The sequence below is a fragment of the Mustela putorius genome, unplaced genomic scaffold (assembly GCF_011764305.1).
Source record: "Mustela putorius furo isolate JIRA1106 unplaced genomic scaffold, ASM1176430v1.1 tig00000695_pilon_pilon_pilon, whole genome shotgun sequence".
Classification (NCBI taxonomy): Eukaryota; Metazoa; Chordata; class Mammalia; order Carnivora; family Mustelidae; genus Mustela; species Mustela putorius.
This window is the reverse complement of record NW_025421447.1, coordinates 1,314,028-1,332,708: the sequence shown is the minus strand read 5'-3', so window position 1 is coordinate 1,332,708 and position 18,681 is coordinate 1,314,028. Positions and strand designations below refer to the sequence as shown.

General features: G+C 42.7%; 1 protein-coding gene across 3 annotated transcripts; it reads right to left on the bottom strand.

The window, feature by feature from the left end:
* Window positions 1-253: 253 nt before the first annotated feature.
* Window positions 254-5,720, bottom strand: CRNN (cornulin). Of its 3 annotated transcripts, none has more exons than XM_004782118.3 (3): window positions 5,648-5,720; window positions 3,240-3,412; window positions 254-2,098 (listed from the first exon to the last, which is right to left on the bottom strand). In XM_004782118.3, the coding sequence occupies exons 2-3, from the start codon at window positions 3,375-3,377 to the stop codon at window positions 608-610; spliced, it is 1,629 nt and encodes a 542-aa protein (XP_004782175.1). In that variant the 5' UTR covers window positions 3,378-3,412; window positions 5,648-5,720; the 3' UTR covers window positions 254-607. The 3 variants fall into 3 exon arrangements, with proteins under 3 accessions (XP_004782175.1, XP_004782176.1, XP_044938989.1); XM_004782119.2 differs by having other exon boundaries at window positions 3,240-3,390; window positions 5,648-5,687; XM_045083054.1 differs by lacking the exon at window positions 3,240-3,412 and having other exon boundaries at window positions 5,648-5,683.
* Window positions 5,721-18,681: the final 12,961 nt, after the last annotated feature.

The following is an 18,681-nucleotide window of genomic DNA, read 5'->3' as shown; positions in this document are numbered from 1 at the left end:
CTTAAATCTAGCTTGTCTTTTAAGGGCATTGCAAAAAAGTCTTTTCTGGTTGAAAACTTTTATGATCCATCTCTGACAAGTATAGAAATATGATATCTGCTCTCTTCACATTTTTATAACTCTTGGAATCTTGTACACTATTTTCTCAACCAGATGTTCTTGTAGGGTAGGGGCTATGTCAAATTCATTATCACAACCCTGTATCCCTTAATCTATCATGTCAATAGTGATTGAAAGGGACACAGAACCCAGTTGCTCAGGAAGGTTTTATTGGTGCATTAGGATAGATGGGATAATAGACAGAAGGAAGAGATAAAGGTAGCTCTGAAACCCCCACAAACTGAGGAGAGTTTGGCATAAATGGGTGACTGGTTCTGTGTCTTCCTGTTCCTGAGGGCGTCTGCACAGCAGAGCAGCTCAGAGAGGAGTTTAGGATAGAAAATACCTTGCAGGAAAGTTTTCATTGAGAAAGATCTAAGAGAGAAACACCAGGATTAAGAACTAATGTCCAGAGACATGCCAATTGGACTGGTCAGGGCAGGACAAACCAACCCCTCTGCAGTTGTCTTCTTCCAGTACTGAACACTGGAGTCCAGGGCTGGGATATTCATGGCTTATTGCTCTTGAAGTAGGAATATAGCCCCCTGGCTGTGAGGCCTCGCTTCCCTTCTGGCTGGGCTGCTTCCTGGCCCTGGGCTGAAGGCATGCCAGTGTGCAGGCTACCATGCCCCTGCCTTGGGATCTCCATCTCCCTTGTGTGGTCATCCACCCACTCCTGGGTAACCACTGTGGGTTCTCTCTCTCTCTGTCCACCTGTCACACTGCATCTTGGGTGAGTGCTCCTCCAGTCCTGTCTGCCTGTCAGAGTGTTTGTCCCAGCCTGGGCCTGTCCTCCCAGCTTTTTCTCTCCTGCCTCATAGTGGCTCACTTGTGTCCATCTGTGACCACGGCCTGACTGCCTCTGGGTCTGTCCCTCATTTCTATCTCCTATGTCACTTGCATTGTGGCTCCTGTATTGCTCCATGGCCTGAGTGTGTGTCTGGGTTTCTGAGGCTGCCTGTGTCTGAATCTGTTCTCCTGTCACCACTTCACTTGTTTGGCACCTGTTTTGACCCTGGACCTTGGACCCTCTGGTCTGACCATGGGAGGACTCCTGTAGCTGTGTGTCAGGGCTTCCTATCTGATGGCTCCTGTCTAGTTCCATGGCCTGGGTGGCACCTCCCGGTGTCTGAACACATTCTCCTGTCAGTATCTGGCTTACCTGGCTCCTGTCTTCACCCTGGACCTCAGACCCTCTGCTCTGGTCGTGGGAGGACTCCTGTAGCTGTGTGTCAGGGCTTCCTATCTGATGGCTCCTGTCTGGCTCCATGGCCCGGGTGATACCTCCTGGTGTCTGAACATGTTCTGTTAGTATCTGGCTTGTTTGGCTCCTATCTTGACCCTGGACCTCAGTCCCTCTGGTCTGGCCATGGGTGGACTCCTGTGACCGTGTGTCAGGACTTTCTATATGATGGCTCCTATCCTGCTCCACAGTTTGGTTTTCATCTGTCTGGGTCTGAGTTCCAGTTCTAGTCACTAATTCACTTGTCTTCTGTGCTCTGTCTTGTTCCCTGGTCTGTGACTGTCTCTCTGACTCCCTCTGTCTGATCTGGTGACTCTTGTCTCCTCCTACTCTCTGGGTCTGCTGCACATGTCTCCGAGCTTGTGTCTGCTGACTTTCTTTCTCTTGTCTCTGAGATTCAGACTGCCTATCCTGGCCAAGACCCTGAGCATGGTTCTGAGCCCCAACACCTGCCTGTCCCCTGGAGGCCAGAGTGCGCTGTACACATTGGCTCCTCTCGCAAATCTGTCCTTCCCTAATCTGTCGCACCTCAGCTCTCTTGCTCTGTTCTTTCCTCAGCTCTTGTGAGGCCCCAGTGGGGAGGCTTCCAGACTCTTGAGATCCACAAGTCTCCTCAGGACTCTTACTCATTGTCTTGAAACAGGCTTGGGTGATTTTAAACACCAGGACCAGGAATTCGTTGAACTCCACAGTCCCTGTATCATCTTCATCCAGCAGGTGCAGGACTTCATCCACAGTGGCAGGATCATGGGGTTTCTGTGGAGAAGAGACCAAGTCAGCATCCCTCACCTGAGGAAGGTGTGATTGGGCCAGTGCACTCAGCTTTCAGGCTTCCCAACCCTGAACTTGGGAGTCCATCTGTGCTGGCTCCATACCACTCACATAGCTACAGCAGCCCTAACATGAAACCATTTTTAGTGTGCCATCCTGCCCTTCTTTCAAGGGTAAAAAGTACATTTTTTTTTTGTATCATCTGTGCCTGCCATAATTCCTGGCCTCTAGGAGAACTGGATCAAGATTCAATGAAGAATGAATAAATGACTGAGCTCATAATGAGTCTTTGGGTTGTCCTCAGTCCCTGACCTCTGGCATTGAGCAGGATGCTCTCCAGCAAACCCAGCACCAGGAGAAACACAGCAGGAACATAGCCCAAAGAGAATTCTGTGAGATCCATGCTGAGGCTAAGGTGCTTTCTGAAGATGGGGTGGGTGGGGTCTGGTGGGACCACAAGTTGCCCTGAATATGCATCCTGTGTGTCTATACATTCCTGTCTCTAAGACCATCATCCTGGTTGCTTTAGATAAACCAAAGACAGGGAGGGACAGGGAAATGCCTCAAGGTCCTAGGTCTGCTTTGTCAGTGGTTGGAGAAGTGGGGAGGGGCTCTTAGAGTGTATCCCCAGCTGATAATAACCAACCTGTCCTTCAAAACTCATTTCTGATGTGAACACTCAACTAATATTTTTGAGCAACTGCAAGATACTGAACTATGCTTCTAATGCATTCTTATTAATGGGTGATCAAATTTCTGATAGACATAGGAAGTAGTTACTATATCAGATTTAAGAAACACCAGAAAGCAGCAATTACTTTCATTTCTTGAATCTTCAAAGGCTCTGTTTCTTTCTGAGCTGTCCCCTGTGAGTCATTTCACCTTGTTTCCAAATTAGAATTAATTGATTGAAATCAAGGTATTTTCTCTAAGGACCTGACCTGTGAACTGCTGTGACTGTCTCTTGCTTCTTTACCTTTCCTTTCTCAGCCTGCAGAGCTGCCAGGAGGCCGGGTGGGCCTGGATCCAGCGACTGCCGCCTAAGATTCCTGAGGCAAAGCATCTGCAGGCAAATCTGTTTCATCTCTCCTCTCCTGCCCTCCCCACCTGGCCTGGGATATCATACCACAATGACATCAGCAAACTCATGTTCCAGGAGCCTTTTCAGCTCCCCCCGGGTAAGCACTGGGCAGCTGCCCTCAGTCCTGGCGTAGCGCCCAAAGGCTTCGATGATCTCATTAATGTTTCGCAATAATTGAGGCATCTTTGGACTCAGGCTGGAGAAAGAAACAAAGCCCCCTTGGGGGCTCCAAAGTCAATTTTAGTGTTTCCTCCTGCTTCTTCCCAGTCTTTTCTCGCATATTCAGTTCTGCTTCCTGTCTCTCTCTCTCTCTCTCTCTCCCTTTTTATTATGTTATTTTAGTCACCATATAGTACACCATTAATTTTTGATGTAGTGTTCCATGATTCATTGTTTACATATAACACCCAGTGCTCCATGCAATCTGTGTCCTCCTTAATACCCATCACCAGGCTCACCCATCTCCCCACCCCCACCCCCCACCTGCTCCTTCCCCTCTAAAACCCTGAGTTTGTCTTTTGGAGTCCATAGTCTTTGGTGGTTCGGTCTTTCTGTCTGGGTCTTCCCATCTCCTTTCCTACTTAATGGGTTTTATGAATGGGAAGGAGAGACACACTATGATTAACAGCAGTCTCCAGAGTCAGGACTTCTATGCTACCTTCACCACCTACCTGGTGAGGTTGGGCAGGTTGCTTTTCCTTTCTATGCCTTGGTTTACTAATTGTGAAATGAAGATAATCCTATCAAATATGTACTTTATAGGATTATTGTGAGGATTAAAAGAGATAATTCATATAAAGCACCTGGCAGATGCTGGCTTATACTAAGTGGCAGCTATTAAATATCATTATGATGTTATACACATACCTAATGTTTGTACATTTACGTAAACTACTGCTCACAAAGCACTTCCATATGTGTCGTCCCTTATACTCCTTATTATCTCCACTTTTTTTTTTTATAGGTGACAAACAGATTCAGAGAAGTTAGATGATTTGGTCAAGGCCCCGCAGATTGGGGGAACCAAGAAACACAAAGACCCATATCTCCTTAACCCAAATGCAGTGAATCTTCTATACTGTACCTTGTGGACAGTCTATCCAGTCAATGGTTGCCTGTCATATGGTGTAGGGTGCTGCTGCGACCACTGACAGGCAGTAAGTACATATGTAAGTCAACCCCTTGCCAAGCAGGAACACCAGGGAACTGACTCCACCTTTTCTTGCTGCTTTTGGCTAGGTGTTCAGAAAGAGGCTAGGCTACCAGCTATTGGCAATATTCCCAGTCCTAAGTTCCTCTAAATGTGACATCTGTCCTCAGCACTGAGACCTATAAGGGAAGTCAGTTTGGCCATAGGTAGGTAGCTCCTGCCAGCTCACAGTGTTGGTGGCCTTTGAGGAATGGCTCCCAAATGAAGGGAGAGATTTTCCTTCTCATTAGCCAGGGATCTAGGCATAGCCTGAAGTGAGTCTTGGGTGCAGCTGAATGGGCAAAATACAAAGGGATGTGGAGGTGCATTGAAGCAGAAGTCTCAGAGACCAGGACATGGCATCAGAGATGGCAAGTCTCAAATACAGGGGAATAAAGAAGGCTGCGAAGCTGGGACATTAGGAGAGGGCATCATGAGTTGGGAAGGAGAAGGCATGAGAGAAAGAAGGCCTGGATACAAAGTTGAGAGAAGGAAGGCCTGGGTACAGAGGCAGGAGAATGAAGGGAGGCGGGAAGGAGGGAGACCTGGCGCTGGGGAAGGTGGAACAATTCGGCTGAAGGCCAAGGTGGGCTCTTCAGGAGGTGTTCTTTCTACCCCCACAGTAGCCAAAAATTTCAGGCAGACTTTGCTTTTGTACATCAAGGCAAAAAACTCAGAATATTGTACCCCAACAGAGAAACGCAAAGATCCAATTTTTTTGTTGTTTACTACATGGCTAACCTTAACACTGACCTATAAATAGTAAAAATAATGTGACTTTTTAGTTAACTTCAGATCCCTTTGGATAAATCTGTAAACTCATCTTGCCTAAATATAGCCCTCAGGTGGAGGAGGACAACCACATAAGCCACTTCCTCTGTGACAAGTTTCAAGCCCATTGTCAGGTTGGCAGGAGTAAACTGTTCTGACCTCCCAGACTCTGAGCAGTGCAAAGAGGCTTCCAGAACATTAAGAATAAGACACCTTTGATGTACAGAAAGGCACATGGGTGGTTCCATTGCTGCTGCTAAAATAGGTTTTGGTGGGAGAAGCTGTGGCCAGGCTAACCACAGGGGAGAAGGAAAGAACGCCATGGCTTCAGAAGAGCATCCTCTCCCACATGCACACACCCAGTCATCAGAGCAGATAATTTCTGCCCACAGTTGGAACCACAGGGCTGTGACCTGGATCTGACAGCCTGGTTTTATGAGCTCAGATCACCAAGACACAGAATGAGAAAGAGGTTTCTCAGGAAAGCACTTACCTAATGCACAGACAAGATGAGCAAGTGGCAGTTAGGTGATGTATGGAGTACCAGGTCAGCAGCACAGGAACCTTTTATAGGGGATTTAATGGAGGTTAGTGTTTTAGAAAGGCCATCCCCACCCCATGGGAAGGATTGATTCATACAGGCTTGGCCCAGCCCAGCCTCACTTCCCTTCTTGTCTGTTTTACCTGCTGACACGTGGCTGTTTTAACTTAATGAGCAGGCCCTCTTATTACCCTCGGTGCCCTTCCTGATTCCCTCCTTGGGTCTGTCTCCTCATATAAGGGAAACTCTTTTCTGTTGTGATGGGCTCAGCAGTGCTTGGCACAGGTCGGGGCTGGTGAACACTCTTTGTCTCCATGTGACTGCAAAGCCATGGACTCCTTGTTTTTTTTCTTTTTTAATTTTTTAAAGGAAAAGTGAATTGGGGGAAATGGAGGGGGAGATGAACCATGAGAGACTGTGGACTCTGAGAAACAAACTGAGGATTTTGGAAGGGAGGGTGGTGGGGGGATGGGTGAGTCTGGTGGTGGGTATTAAGGAGGGCATGTATTACATAGAGCACTGGGTGTGATGCATAAACAATGAATCTTGGAACACTTAAAAAAATAAAAGTAAAAAATACTAAAAAGAGAGATTTCCATCTATTGAGGGCTATCCTTTTCACTTTGGGAAGCTACACATGTTTATCTGGTGATATTGCCATTACTTAGAACATTCTTAGAATTCTTGTTTTGGAATTGCCTCTCATGCCAAGTTCATGAGTCATGCAAGAAATTCAATATCATTTCTTTTTGGTTGGGTCTCATTTTTTTATTAAAAAAAGATTGTCAAGCAGAGAAAGTCAATTATCATATGGTTTCACTTACTTGTGGAACATAAGGAATAACATGGAGGACATTAGGAGAAGGAAAGGAATTGTGAAAGGGGAGAAATCAGAGGGGGAGATGAACCATGAGAGACTGTGGACTCCAAGAAACAAACAGGGTTTTATAGGGGGTGGGCATGGGGGGATGGTTGAGCCTGGTAGTGGGTATTAAGGAGGGCACATATTGCATGGATCACTGGGTGTTATATGTAAACGGCGAATCTTGGACCACTACATCAAGAACTAATGATATACTGTATGGTGATTAACATAACACACACACACACACACACACACACACACACACGAGTTTAATACCCCCATCCTATGGGTAGGCACCATTTTACAAATGGTGGGAGAAAAGGCTTAAGATAAATAAATGCAATCCTTTCATTGAAAAGACAGGGAACTCAACTGGTCAACCAATCCGCAAATATTTATGGAAAACCTATTTTATTTCAGACATAGGGCTAGGCCTGAGGGAAACTGTGGAGCAGCATGCCAGCAGTTTCTACACTTACAAATTTGTCACCTGGCAGTTCCAGGAGAAAGTCCTCAAGAGATTAACAGTACTGGTAATTACTGCTTGATCTATTTTGATTTGATTTAATTTTCATTACCACCTCATTTCATTGGATCCTCATAACTAACTTGGTGCCTTAATGTAAATGAAGGCACCAAGAACCCTTAGAGAAGTAGTTACTGAAGAATAGATGGGTGCATCAGAGCCCTCAATTTCTGGCCACAGTTCCCCTCTATTACAATGTGGCACTTTATAAACATCAAGCTTTTCTGTGGGTGAAGAAATATCATCCTTGAAGTTGATGAGAAGTAAACATTCTGAGCTTGAAGCCAAGTCCCAAAGGAGCTCTGACACACATTTTTGCAGGAAGTACATGTAGTTTCTGGAAAGGCATCTTCGCAGTCCTCACTTGTCTGCATGCAGCCCACAGGAAAGGCAATGACAATCAGGATGGGAAGGTGCAGTAAGGAACTTGGCTGCAAAGACTGGCAGAGTGAAGGCAGCCCTGCAGCAATGGCAAGTCCCTGTAAGAGGAGCAGAGTGAGATGCAACCTGCAGGAGGGCCATCTGCATGGAGAGGGGCTGGCTCCAGTCCCTGGTGGGAATCCCATCCCAGATGCTGTTATGGTGACTGATCAGTTCAGAGGAGGTCAGTGTGAGAGGGAGGTTGGGGAACAAGAGGGGTCCTGCAGATTAATTAGATCCTCCTTTATCTGAAGGGGCTTTGAACCTCCAGAAATGTTTGGGAATTAAGGGAAAGTAAGTTTGGGAAGTAAGTCGAGTGCTTTATCTATGAGGTAACTCTGAGGTAGGTATCATTACATCCAATTTACTGATGAAGAAACTGAGGTACAGAGATGTTAACTAAACTACACAAGGTCACATACCTAGAAAGAGTTAGAGTTAAATTTGAAGTTAGGTCTGCCTGCCTCCAAAGCGCATGTGTTTCCATGAGGCAGGACAGAGCTTTGGGATGTGGCTGGCAGGGTTGGGTGGGGCTGGGGGGGGGATGAGAGTGTGTGATGGTAGGGACTAACAGGCTCTGAAAATGTAAAAGTGTTGTCTGTGAAGTTTGTGAAGAGTTATTACAAATAAGTGACTTTACTCTGTAGTCACATCCCTTGGGTTTGGGAGGCAGAGAGAGGTCAAGGACCCTGTCTGAAGTTGAATCAAACTATGTTCACTTTGCCTTGGGATAAACAGAAATATCTCAACAAAACAAATTCAATTTTACACTGTGATTCCTTCTTACACACTCACTCAGAAATCTTTACTGATGTTCACTTCATTTATATTTATTTATTCACCATATAATAAGCACATCATTTGTTTTTGATGTAGTGTTCCATGATTCAGTTTGCATATAACACCCAGTGCTCTGTGCAATATGTGCCCTCCTTAATACCCAACACTGGCTAACCCATCCCTTTACCCCCCTCCCCTCTAAAATCCTCAGTTTATTTCTTGGGGTCCATAGCCTGTCATGGTTCATCTCCTCCTTTGATTCCCCTGCCCCCACTTCATTTTCCCCTCCCTTCTCCTATTGTCCTCCATGCTATTCCTTATGTTCCACAGATAAGTGAAACCATATGATAATTCATATTTCTGCAAGTACCTAACAACCTATCTTTGCTACATTTACATTTGTAAATGAATAATAAGTTTCTGCTTCCCAGGGAATAAGTCTAGCTGGGAGAACAGGCCATGAGCACCCCAAAGAACTATTTAATAATGGAAGACGAGGTGTTGTAAAATGTAGATCTGTAAAACCAAATACCTTCACTTGCACCCTAGAACACAGAATGGTGACATGGGGCAGGGGACTGGCAATGGGGAATGCTGGGAGGGTGGCCATTTGAGTCTCCCCTTAAATGGTGGAAGATGGAAAAATTCCATAATTTTGGTTCTCACCCTCAGAAAAGAACAAAAACAGGTCTGAAAACCAGAAAGCATCACCTGCAATATCAGCTGTAGTGAGAGAAGTCATCTGTCACCCACTGCCTACATCCTAAATGAGGGACAGGGTGAGGGTACATCTGTCAGAGAGAAAAAGAACAAAGGACAGTTCTGGTTCTCCTTATCCTTTCTCTGCCCCAAGTGTGGTCTCTTCTCCCAGGCCCACCCACCTGGGCCCTGGTCAGAGCATCCTGGAAGACCAAATGCTCAAATTCAACCTTGGACATGGCAGGGAGGATTAGGCAGATAATAAGAGTCATCCCTGTTGACACAGATGCAGTGTCTTAGTGAGTATCTATTACACATTCTGGGCCTAATCCCTGACCTGACACGTAGTGTTGATCCTGCTGTGTCTCTGAGTCCTATGCAGACAGTGAGCATGTGACTCATAATGTCATTACCATTAGCCAGAAAAGCTAGAAGCTGTCATTTGAAAGGGAATCTGAATTTCTTAGAGCTAGGTGTTCAACTCAAAGACAGAACTTCTAGAAAAAGCAAACCAGAAGGTTCTAACCTCTTTCCCAATTGATAAAAAAGGGAAATATTTTGGGAGATGGGGGAGTTTTTCTTTTTTCTTTCTTTCTTTTTTTTTTTTTTTTTTGCCTCATTGGTGCTCAGAAGTCTGCACAGTCCTGGTGGCACCAAAGGTTTGTTGATTTAAATGTAATGGGAAGAGATAAGATACTTCCCAGCATGTCTTTATTCCTGTTGTAGTCTCTGGTCAAATCTGGACCTGCCTAGAGGCCAGAAAACTCCTTTTCCTTGCCTTGCTGATATGCTTACAGGGCCCTGACATCTGAGTAGTAGGCCTGGCCACCAGACACATGGGACTGTAATTCAGAAGTAAGGGGTATGAGTGTGTAGGTGCACACAGACATGCCTGTGGTAAACTGAGGCCTTTGGATCTGAGGGTGATGCAGGACAGTGGGGTCTTTCCTGGAATAATCTTATAGCCTGATCTGGGCTTTTGTTCTTGTGTGGCAGCCTCTAAATTCAACTCTCTGGTCCTAAAGTTCTTCTACTTGCTTTCACATAGGACTTCCAGTCAAAGATTTCGTCCAGTGTTATTCCATCATGTTTAGGAAAATATTTTCTTTAACAGGCTGAACTTTTCTTTCACTCATTTAACCATGTTTAAAGATTGCAGGATATTATACCCTAAGTTTAATCAGGAAATATAAAATAAATGTAATGCCAAGCATATTCATGTAATATGGAGAAATTGTTATGTATAGCAACATGGATGACTATCACATAAATTTTAACAACAACAACAACAACAACAAAGCCAGTCACAAAGTCTATATGGTATGAGTCCATTTGTAGAAAATTACATTGACAGCAAAACCAAACCACGGTGTTACACATGAGAATACTAACTGTGTAGAAACATGAACCTAGCTTCTGGGATGTTGATAATGTGTTGTTTCTTTTGAAAACTCTTACATTAGTGATTTGTGCTCTTTTCTGTGTGTATTTTACACTTCAATTCAAAATAATTTCCCCAAGGGAGGGAAAAAGCATGGAACTGACAGTCTCACGAAACCCTAGCTCATGCCACCTTCTGCTGGAACTTCCTCCTTGAATGCATTCTTTTCTTTCTCCTCCACACAAATGGCTTCTATCCCTTCAAAATAAGATAAATACCACTAATTCTTCAATATATTTCCATATTATCCCAATCAGATGAGATCTCTCTTGATCGGGCCTCTCTTTGAGGACAAGGCTGGCTTGCAAGTACATGAGTACTGACTTGATATGGAAGCCAAGTCCATTCTTCGGGAAAACAGAGCTTCCCCCTTAATTGAGAGGACTAGCTGATATGTCACACACCATGTTTGGCCCCATTCTCCATCCCACTAGAGCTACTGGGCTTCATCCATGTGCTCATGGAGATAGTGTGGGATAGCTTAGCATTTAAGTCTGCAGGAGATCCCAGGACCAAACTGGGAAAAAGCTCCAAGACCATTTTGGTGAATGCCAAATGAGCTGGATTTGTGCTAATCTCTTTACAAACCCCACAAACCTGTCTGTGCTGGCCTCCACTGGAGTTGGTCATATTTCCTCCTTCATTGATCAAATCTCCCTTATCCCTCAGGAAGGTAGCCAGGATTAAAAGATGATGACAGGGTGTTCTGAGCACAGTGGATGACGAAGGGACACTGAGGGCGTACAAAGAAGAAAACCATTAAAATTTAGTATGGGGGCCTGGAAATACAGTCCTAATTTAATGGGCCTGAGGTCATTCTAGGTGCTGCTAGCTATTGGCAAATGTCATGTTCACTGTCTTCAGGCTACTGTGATGTTAGGAAGACAAGAGGGCACACAGGACAGTTCTTATCTCTGAGAGCAGAAAAGACCAGCATGGTCCCACTGCTTCACTGGCTCCCTGGCTTTACTTACTTGCTGAGCCCCTGTTTCCTTATCTATAAACTAGTAATAACCTCTGTTTGTGCCCCTTGGTTATTATGAATTAACAATACTCATCCAGCCTAGAAGTGCCTTCTAAACTGAGCAAGTTTAAAACCTGCGTGGAGCACTATTATCATTTTCATATGAAGTAGTTGTAAGTAGTCCTTTGAATATGGACAAAAGGAATGTACACAAAATTACTGTTCATGTCGATCACTCATTCTGCCCTTTTAAGAAGAATTAATCTCTAAATAATAGATAATTCATACACCTTGGAAAATCCAAAAACAGAAATTAGAAAACACATAGTGAGTGATTATTCCCTAATGAAGGTATGTTTATTTTTCCACAAAAGGATTTACCAAAGACTTAACTTACCTTTGTATACCTTTGTATACACTACTAATTATTTCAGATAAAATGTAGATAAATCTAGCATGTATTTAACATTATTTTAACATTATTTGCAGGTCAATAGGAAGTGAATCTATGAAACAGATGGAAATTGTTTTCAATTTACATAACTTTTGTGGGGCAAAAGCAACATGGCTTTACAGTGAGCTTGTCTCCAGTCCTCAGCATTTAGAGATGCTGTGGGGTTCTCTGCAACCCAGTCCTCCACTTGAGTGCTAAGAACCTGTTTTCATACCCTGGTTCCAGAATCAAAGACTTTCAATGGTTGGTGGTCTTTGCAATTATTGTGAGGGTCCCATGAGTCCATGTGCCTGCCCATCATTGCTGCATAAGGAATTCCTACCTTGCACATGTGTGTGCTATTGTTTGTTCTGGCCAAATGACCAAGACAGAAGTCACTTTCTTCCAAGAATACCAGTGTGGAGCTCCTCACCCACCATCTGTGGGAACTAGTCATGGGTAAGGCCTAAGACCAATAAGGCAGGATAGTGGCAGCAGCTGACTCCAGAGAGCAGTCACCAGAGCCAAGATCCACAAGATCAACACTGAGCACTGACAGTGTGCTGGTCACTGTGCTATGGTGACTCTCAACAACCCAGAATCTTGACTTTTCACAAACACTCTGAAAGCTGCTTTGTATTCCCATATTCCATAGGATGTACCTGGGTTTCAGAGAAGGGACATGGCCAAAGTCACATAGTTTTGGGTGAAAATAGAACTGGACCTATGATTTTTTTTTTCCTGGCTCTATGGGCCTCTCACCACACAGCTGCCTCCATGGAGTGCTGGGAGAAGATGGGAACCTGAATGTCCCTGAGCAGTAGATTGTATGTTTTTGTTAGCATGAGACCTCTTCCACTGCCATCTGAGTTGTGTGGGCACAAAGACTTAGGAGAAGGGTCACATTGAGGAATATTGGCTTGTGTCAAGATTGCCCCCTAAGGAGGTAAATCCTCAGAAACAGCTTACTGGGGTGTGGGCATGGTGATATCATGCTGGATCACAGGTAACAGTTTTAGCCTCTTCTTTTGCTGTCACTAGCCAAGAATATGGACCTTCCTGCTTGCTTTTGCACTTCTCTCTTCTTAGCCTGTCATTGTACAGGCATGACATTTTCTTGTTGTTGTTAAAATGGAAAACAAGGCTTCACAGACCAACCAATCCTAGGATATATCCCAGCTCTACCACTCATGAGCTCAGTGACTTAGGATAAATCTCTTAACTTCTCTGAGCCTTGACTTTTTCTCTAAATATGGAGCTTCTATAATTCCTCTTCTCCTATGGATGGTTTATAGATTAAATAAAATAATGAGTCTTAAACATTTTTTTGTGGAGACTGGAAAAAAGTTGGCTGTGAGTAGATAATAGAAATCTGATGTCAGTCATGAAGATGGGTCAAGAACTTGATAATAATAGAAAACCAGCTATTCAGGATTGGGCTCAAGGCCTTTAAACAACAGGGACTGATATGATTAAACAGAACAACCAGAGGCTCTTATGGTCATGAGGGAGGTCTTTAATAGCTACTAGAACATAACACAGTTGAATTATGAGTGTGTGTGTGCATGTGTACACATCTTAGAAGATAAATATCCTTAAGTTTCAACATGAATTTCATTGTTCAGTAGCAAAATGGGACTGGCAATAGTTTGAACTATAAGCTGATGAAAATTCTGAACTTTGGGCAATTGTAAATAGAAAGCCAGAACAATCTCTTAATTTCTGTAGCAACTGTAGCACATAGATGTGACATTTTGGAGATACGTTGATGAAGAAGCTCAGCAGGTGACACAGAACCAGAATAGCACAAGAAGGAAACCCAGAGAGGACCACACTTGCACGGTTTACTCATTTCTCAGTGAAGAGGGAATCCACTTAATCCCAGGAGCACTTTGCAAATTGTTTTGTAATTTGTTGTGAATGCAGTTTTGCTTATGTTAATATTTTTGTCAAAGTTCTAATCATTTATACAATAATGTGGGTTTTGTCATTTTTTTTTCCCACTGGATTTTTTTTTAATTTTTTATTTTTTATAAACATATATTTTTATCCCCAGGGGTACAGGTCTGTGAATCACCATAAGCCATTTTTCTGTTTATTCCTAGGATCTGAGTTATAAGAAGCCCTGTGTGTTTTCTTTTTTCTTTTCTTTTCCTTTTTTTAAGTTTAATTTTATCTTTTCAGTGTTCCAAGATTTATTGTTTATGCACCACACCCAGTGTGTTTGCTTACTGGAGTCCTGAACACTGAGTGGGGCCCCTTGGCAGCTGCCTTGTAGATCTGGTGCCCAGACCTGCAATCTATATCTCACCCAGTGGTTTTTCCTGTCTGGATGTGCCACATGTTTCACAGATGCTCCTCCCAAAATGTAGCTTCCACTCGGTTTGTCTCTCTTTAATCCTACTGCCACATGTGTAAAACTAAAATAAAAAAACTGCAAGGTGTGAGGTAAAGTCCTCAAGGTAAACTATCAGGGGAAGTGCCAACTCTGCTCCACCATGAAGAGGAGTGCCTTTCCTCTGTTTTTCAAACCAGAAAGGCTGTGTTCTTATACACTTCCAGGCAAAAATAATCCTTCTGACTCGTTGTTTTGAGCATAATAATAACTGTTCCTACAGGCAATAAAGAGGATATAGACACTGATAATTATAGACTAGCTCACTACTGCCTGTGGGGCTTTGTAGATGGCTGTGTGTTGGAATTATTGTCATTGGTTTCTTCACATGGTCTGTATATTAGTTGGGGTTCTCCAAAGAAATAGCCTAATGAGAGAGCTTATGTTAAGGAAATGGCTCACACAATTGCTAAGGTTGGCAAGTTTGAAATTCACAAGGCTGAACAGCAGGCTGAAAACTCTGGCAAGGGTTGATGCTGTAGTCTTGAGTCCAAAGGCAGTCTGGGGGGAAATTCGCTCTCCCTTGGGGGAACCGTAGTCCTTTTCTTTAAAGGCCATTAACTCATTAGATGAGGCCCACCCACATTCTGGAGAGTAATTTGTTTTGCTCAAAATCTACTGATTTAAGTGTCAGTGACATCTAAAAAATACCTTCACAGTAACATCTATCTAGATTGATGTTTGACCAAACAACTGGGCATCATGGCCTAGCTAAGTTGACATATTAAAATAACTATTACAGCCTAGGTACTTTGTTTGGCTTTCCCAATCTTAGCTTTTCAAAGTTTAGGTTCCCCCTACCCCCAATTTCTTAGTAAATCATTTTTCCCTTGTACCTTGTTCTAGAATTTTATTCCTTGTCTTTCTTCCCAAGACATTTGCCTCAGATTTCTTTAATTTTAATTAAGCAATATACTTTTTCTTATAAAAAGTACTATAAGTACATGAAAGAAAATTTAGAAAATTAAGATATAAAAAGGAAGAAAAGAAATTACTGTGACACTACCTAGAAGAACCAATCATTAGATTATACATATTTCCAGCCGTTTTTCTGTGTAGATACATAAACAATGACAATAATGGCTAACACATATCCTACTATGTTCCAGTTATTAACTCATTCAGTCCTCTCAGCTTCAGAGAGGTAGGTAACATTATTATTTTTATATTCAGATGAGGGATACAAAGCATAGAGGAGTTAAGTGATTTGCCAAGGCCACAGAGCTTGTGAAGGGCAGTTTCAGGCATCGAGTCTGTGGATGTTGAGGATGAGAGTGCAGGGTTCCAGGGGTCCTGGAACCTGCAATGCCAGCTCTTTCCCCAGGTTTGTACCTGTCATTCCACTGTTTCTCCTACGACCACAATCAAAATCTTCAGGAAAGGGGAAACTAGCCCTTCTGGATCTGGAATCTGGTTTTTAATTATTTCATTATAGTGCCCCTATATACAGATATTTTTCTGCAGTATGGCGATTATTGTAAATACAGTACTGTTTTTTAAGTTTTTTTAAATTTTTTAATTTATTTTTTATTTATTTTATGCATAACAGTATTCATTACTTTTTAAATTTTTTAAAAATTTATTTATTTTCAGCATAACAGTATCATTATTTTTTTCACCACACCCAGTGCTCCATGCAATCCGTGCCCTCTATAATACCCATACCTGGTATCCCCAACCTCCCACCCCCCCACCACTTCAAACCCTCAGATTGTTTTTCAGAGTCCATAGTCTCTCATGGTACACTATGGAGTATTATGCCTCCATCAGAAAGGATGAATACCCAACTTTTGTAGCAACATGGACGGGACTGGAAGAGATTATGCGGAGTACTATTTATTTATTTATTTATTTATTTATTTATTGGTATTTCAGAGTACTATTTATTTTTACATGATTTTTACAAGTACCTTTTTAAAAGGCATAAAATACTTTTCGAGTTTTCTGTGTCATATTTAGTGGTAGAAAGGAATTCCCCTGAATGAGACACCAGTACTTTTTAAATCCTGTCTCTCTTAGTAACTTACATTGCCCCTTATTTTTCTTGTGTTAAACATACAACATGTGGGGCACCTGGGTGGCTCAGTGGGTTATACCCTCCCAGGGTCATGGGATCAAGCCCCGCATCGGGTTCTCTGCTCAGCGGGGAGCCTGCTTCCCCTCTCTCTCTCTGCCTGCCTCTCCACCTACTTGTGATCTCTGTCTCTAAAGAATAAAATAAAACATATAACATGAATATTTTTAAACATATATTTTTGTACCCATTTATAGATTTTTCCTTAATAAATATCTAGAAATGAAATTGTGGAGTCAAAGAACATCAGTAACTTTAAGTTAACTACAGACCAAACTGCTCTCTCAAAAGGTATTCTCAATATGCACTTCCATCAATATTTAGCTTCTAAAAGTTACCAATATTTTATGACTTAAACAAGTCCCTACTCTAATTGATGGTATTTGGGTGCAGTGATATGAATTCTCTTTACTGATTGTAATGAAGATTTTTTTTTCTTCACATGTTTATTGGTGATTTGTATCTTATATATAAATTTTTGGGTCACTTCCTTCATCACCTTTTTAGAGATGGAAAATTGTAGTCTTTCAAACTAAACTCTTTCATTTTGCAAATTACTTTAAAAATTTTTATTTTGTGAGATTAAGAGTCACTTATGGTTTGTCTCCCTCCCAATCCCATCTTGTTTCATTGATTCTTCTCCTACCCACTTAAGCCCCCATGAGGGTTGCTGGGGGGAGGGGGTTTGGGAGAAGGGGGTGGGATTATGGACATTGGGGAGGGTATGTGCTTTGGTGAATGCTGTGAAGTGTGTAAACCTGGTGATTCACAGACCTGTACCCCTGGGGATAAAAATATATGTTTATAAAAAATAAAAAATTAAAAAAAAACACGAAGCAAAATAAACAAAGAAAAAGTTAGTTTAAACTTAAAAAAAATTTATTTTATTTTTACAATGTCCCAAGATTCATTGTTTATGCACCACACCCAGTCCTCCATGCAATATGTGCTTTCCACAATACCCACCACCAGGCTCATCCAACCTCCCACCCCTCTCCTCTCCCAAACCCTCAGTTTGTTTCTCAGAGTCCACAGTCTCTCATGGTTCATCTCCCCCTCCAATTTCCCCCAACTCCCATCTCCCCATGTCCTCCATGTTATTCCTTATGGGCCACAAAGAAGTGAAACCATGTGATAATTGATTTTCTCTGCTAAACTTATTTCACTCAGCATAATCTCTTCCAGTCCTGTCCATATTGATAAAAAAGTTGGGTATTCACCCTTTCTGATGGAGGCATAATACTGCATTGTATATACGGATCATATCTTCTTTATCCATTCACCTGTTGAAGAGCATCTTGGCTCTTTCCACATCTTCGCTCTTTTGGCGACTGTGACCATTACTGCTATGAACATTGGGGTACAGATGTCTTTGGAATTAAAAAAAAAATCCAGGGATTATTTTTGTTGTTTTTTTTTTTTATTATCTATGGACCTTGGAGCCTTCATAATTTTTCTATAAGCTCTCTGACCTTCTTGATGGCGTGAGCCAGGCCCCACCAGCCATAGTGGGGCAAGACAAGTCATTCAGTCCCCAGAGAAGTGTGAGGAAGAGGAGGGCATGGGGCTTCTAATACCCTGTGGCCCAGTTTCCAGGCTGGCAGCTGCTCTGGCCTAGAGGAAGGGCTCTGACCAGGAGACATGGTGCCTGTCTTTGAGAAGACAGCTTCTTGCTTCTCTCACACATCCACTGCCTTTTTAGACAGATTAGGTCCTTATCTGAAAAACATGATGGGTACGGCTCTTTCACTGGGGTGTAGTGAGGATATAAGGGGGAAGTGTTTTGCAGATGGTTATGAATTACAACAAAACAGTGTTCTTACTATTTTGAGCTGTGATTGTGGTTCTGGTTCTTCAGGGAAAGAGTTGGGTGGTTTGGGATAAACAGGTCCAAGTTTGTCATGTTTGGAGAATGTGTGACATTTTGGGGTATGACTATCAGCATAGCCATCTCCCCACCCCATTCTCTCTGGATCTGTTTCCTCCTCTGTAGAGTAAGGATAATAGTAGTACCAACCTCATTGTGCTGTCTGAGGATTAAATGAATTAGTCTACATTGAGAAATGAGATTAGCTGTTGACACCTAATAAGAATTTTACATAGATTAACTCATTAAATGATCACACAATCCAGTGAGGTAGGTACTATTTTTTCCTTACTTACAGGAGAGGAAACTAAGATTAGATGGGTGAAGTGGGCATCCCAAGGTCACACAGATATTAAGTGGCCAAACTAGTCTGTCTTGACTGTCCACATTTTAACCCCTGTACTATACTGCTGCTGCCCTATATTGGGTTGAGGAGAAAAGGTGGGTAACAAAGAAGAAAAACCTGGCCTTTCCCATCCAGCAGTTAAGATGACAGTCATGCTTCTCAGTACCTCCTCACCT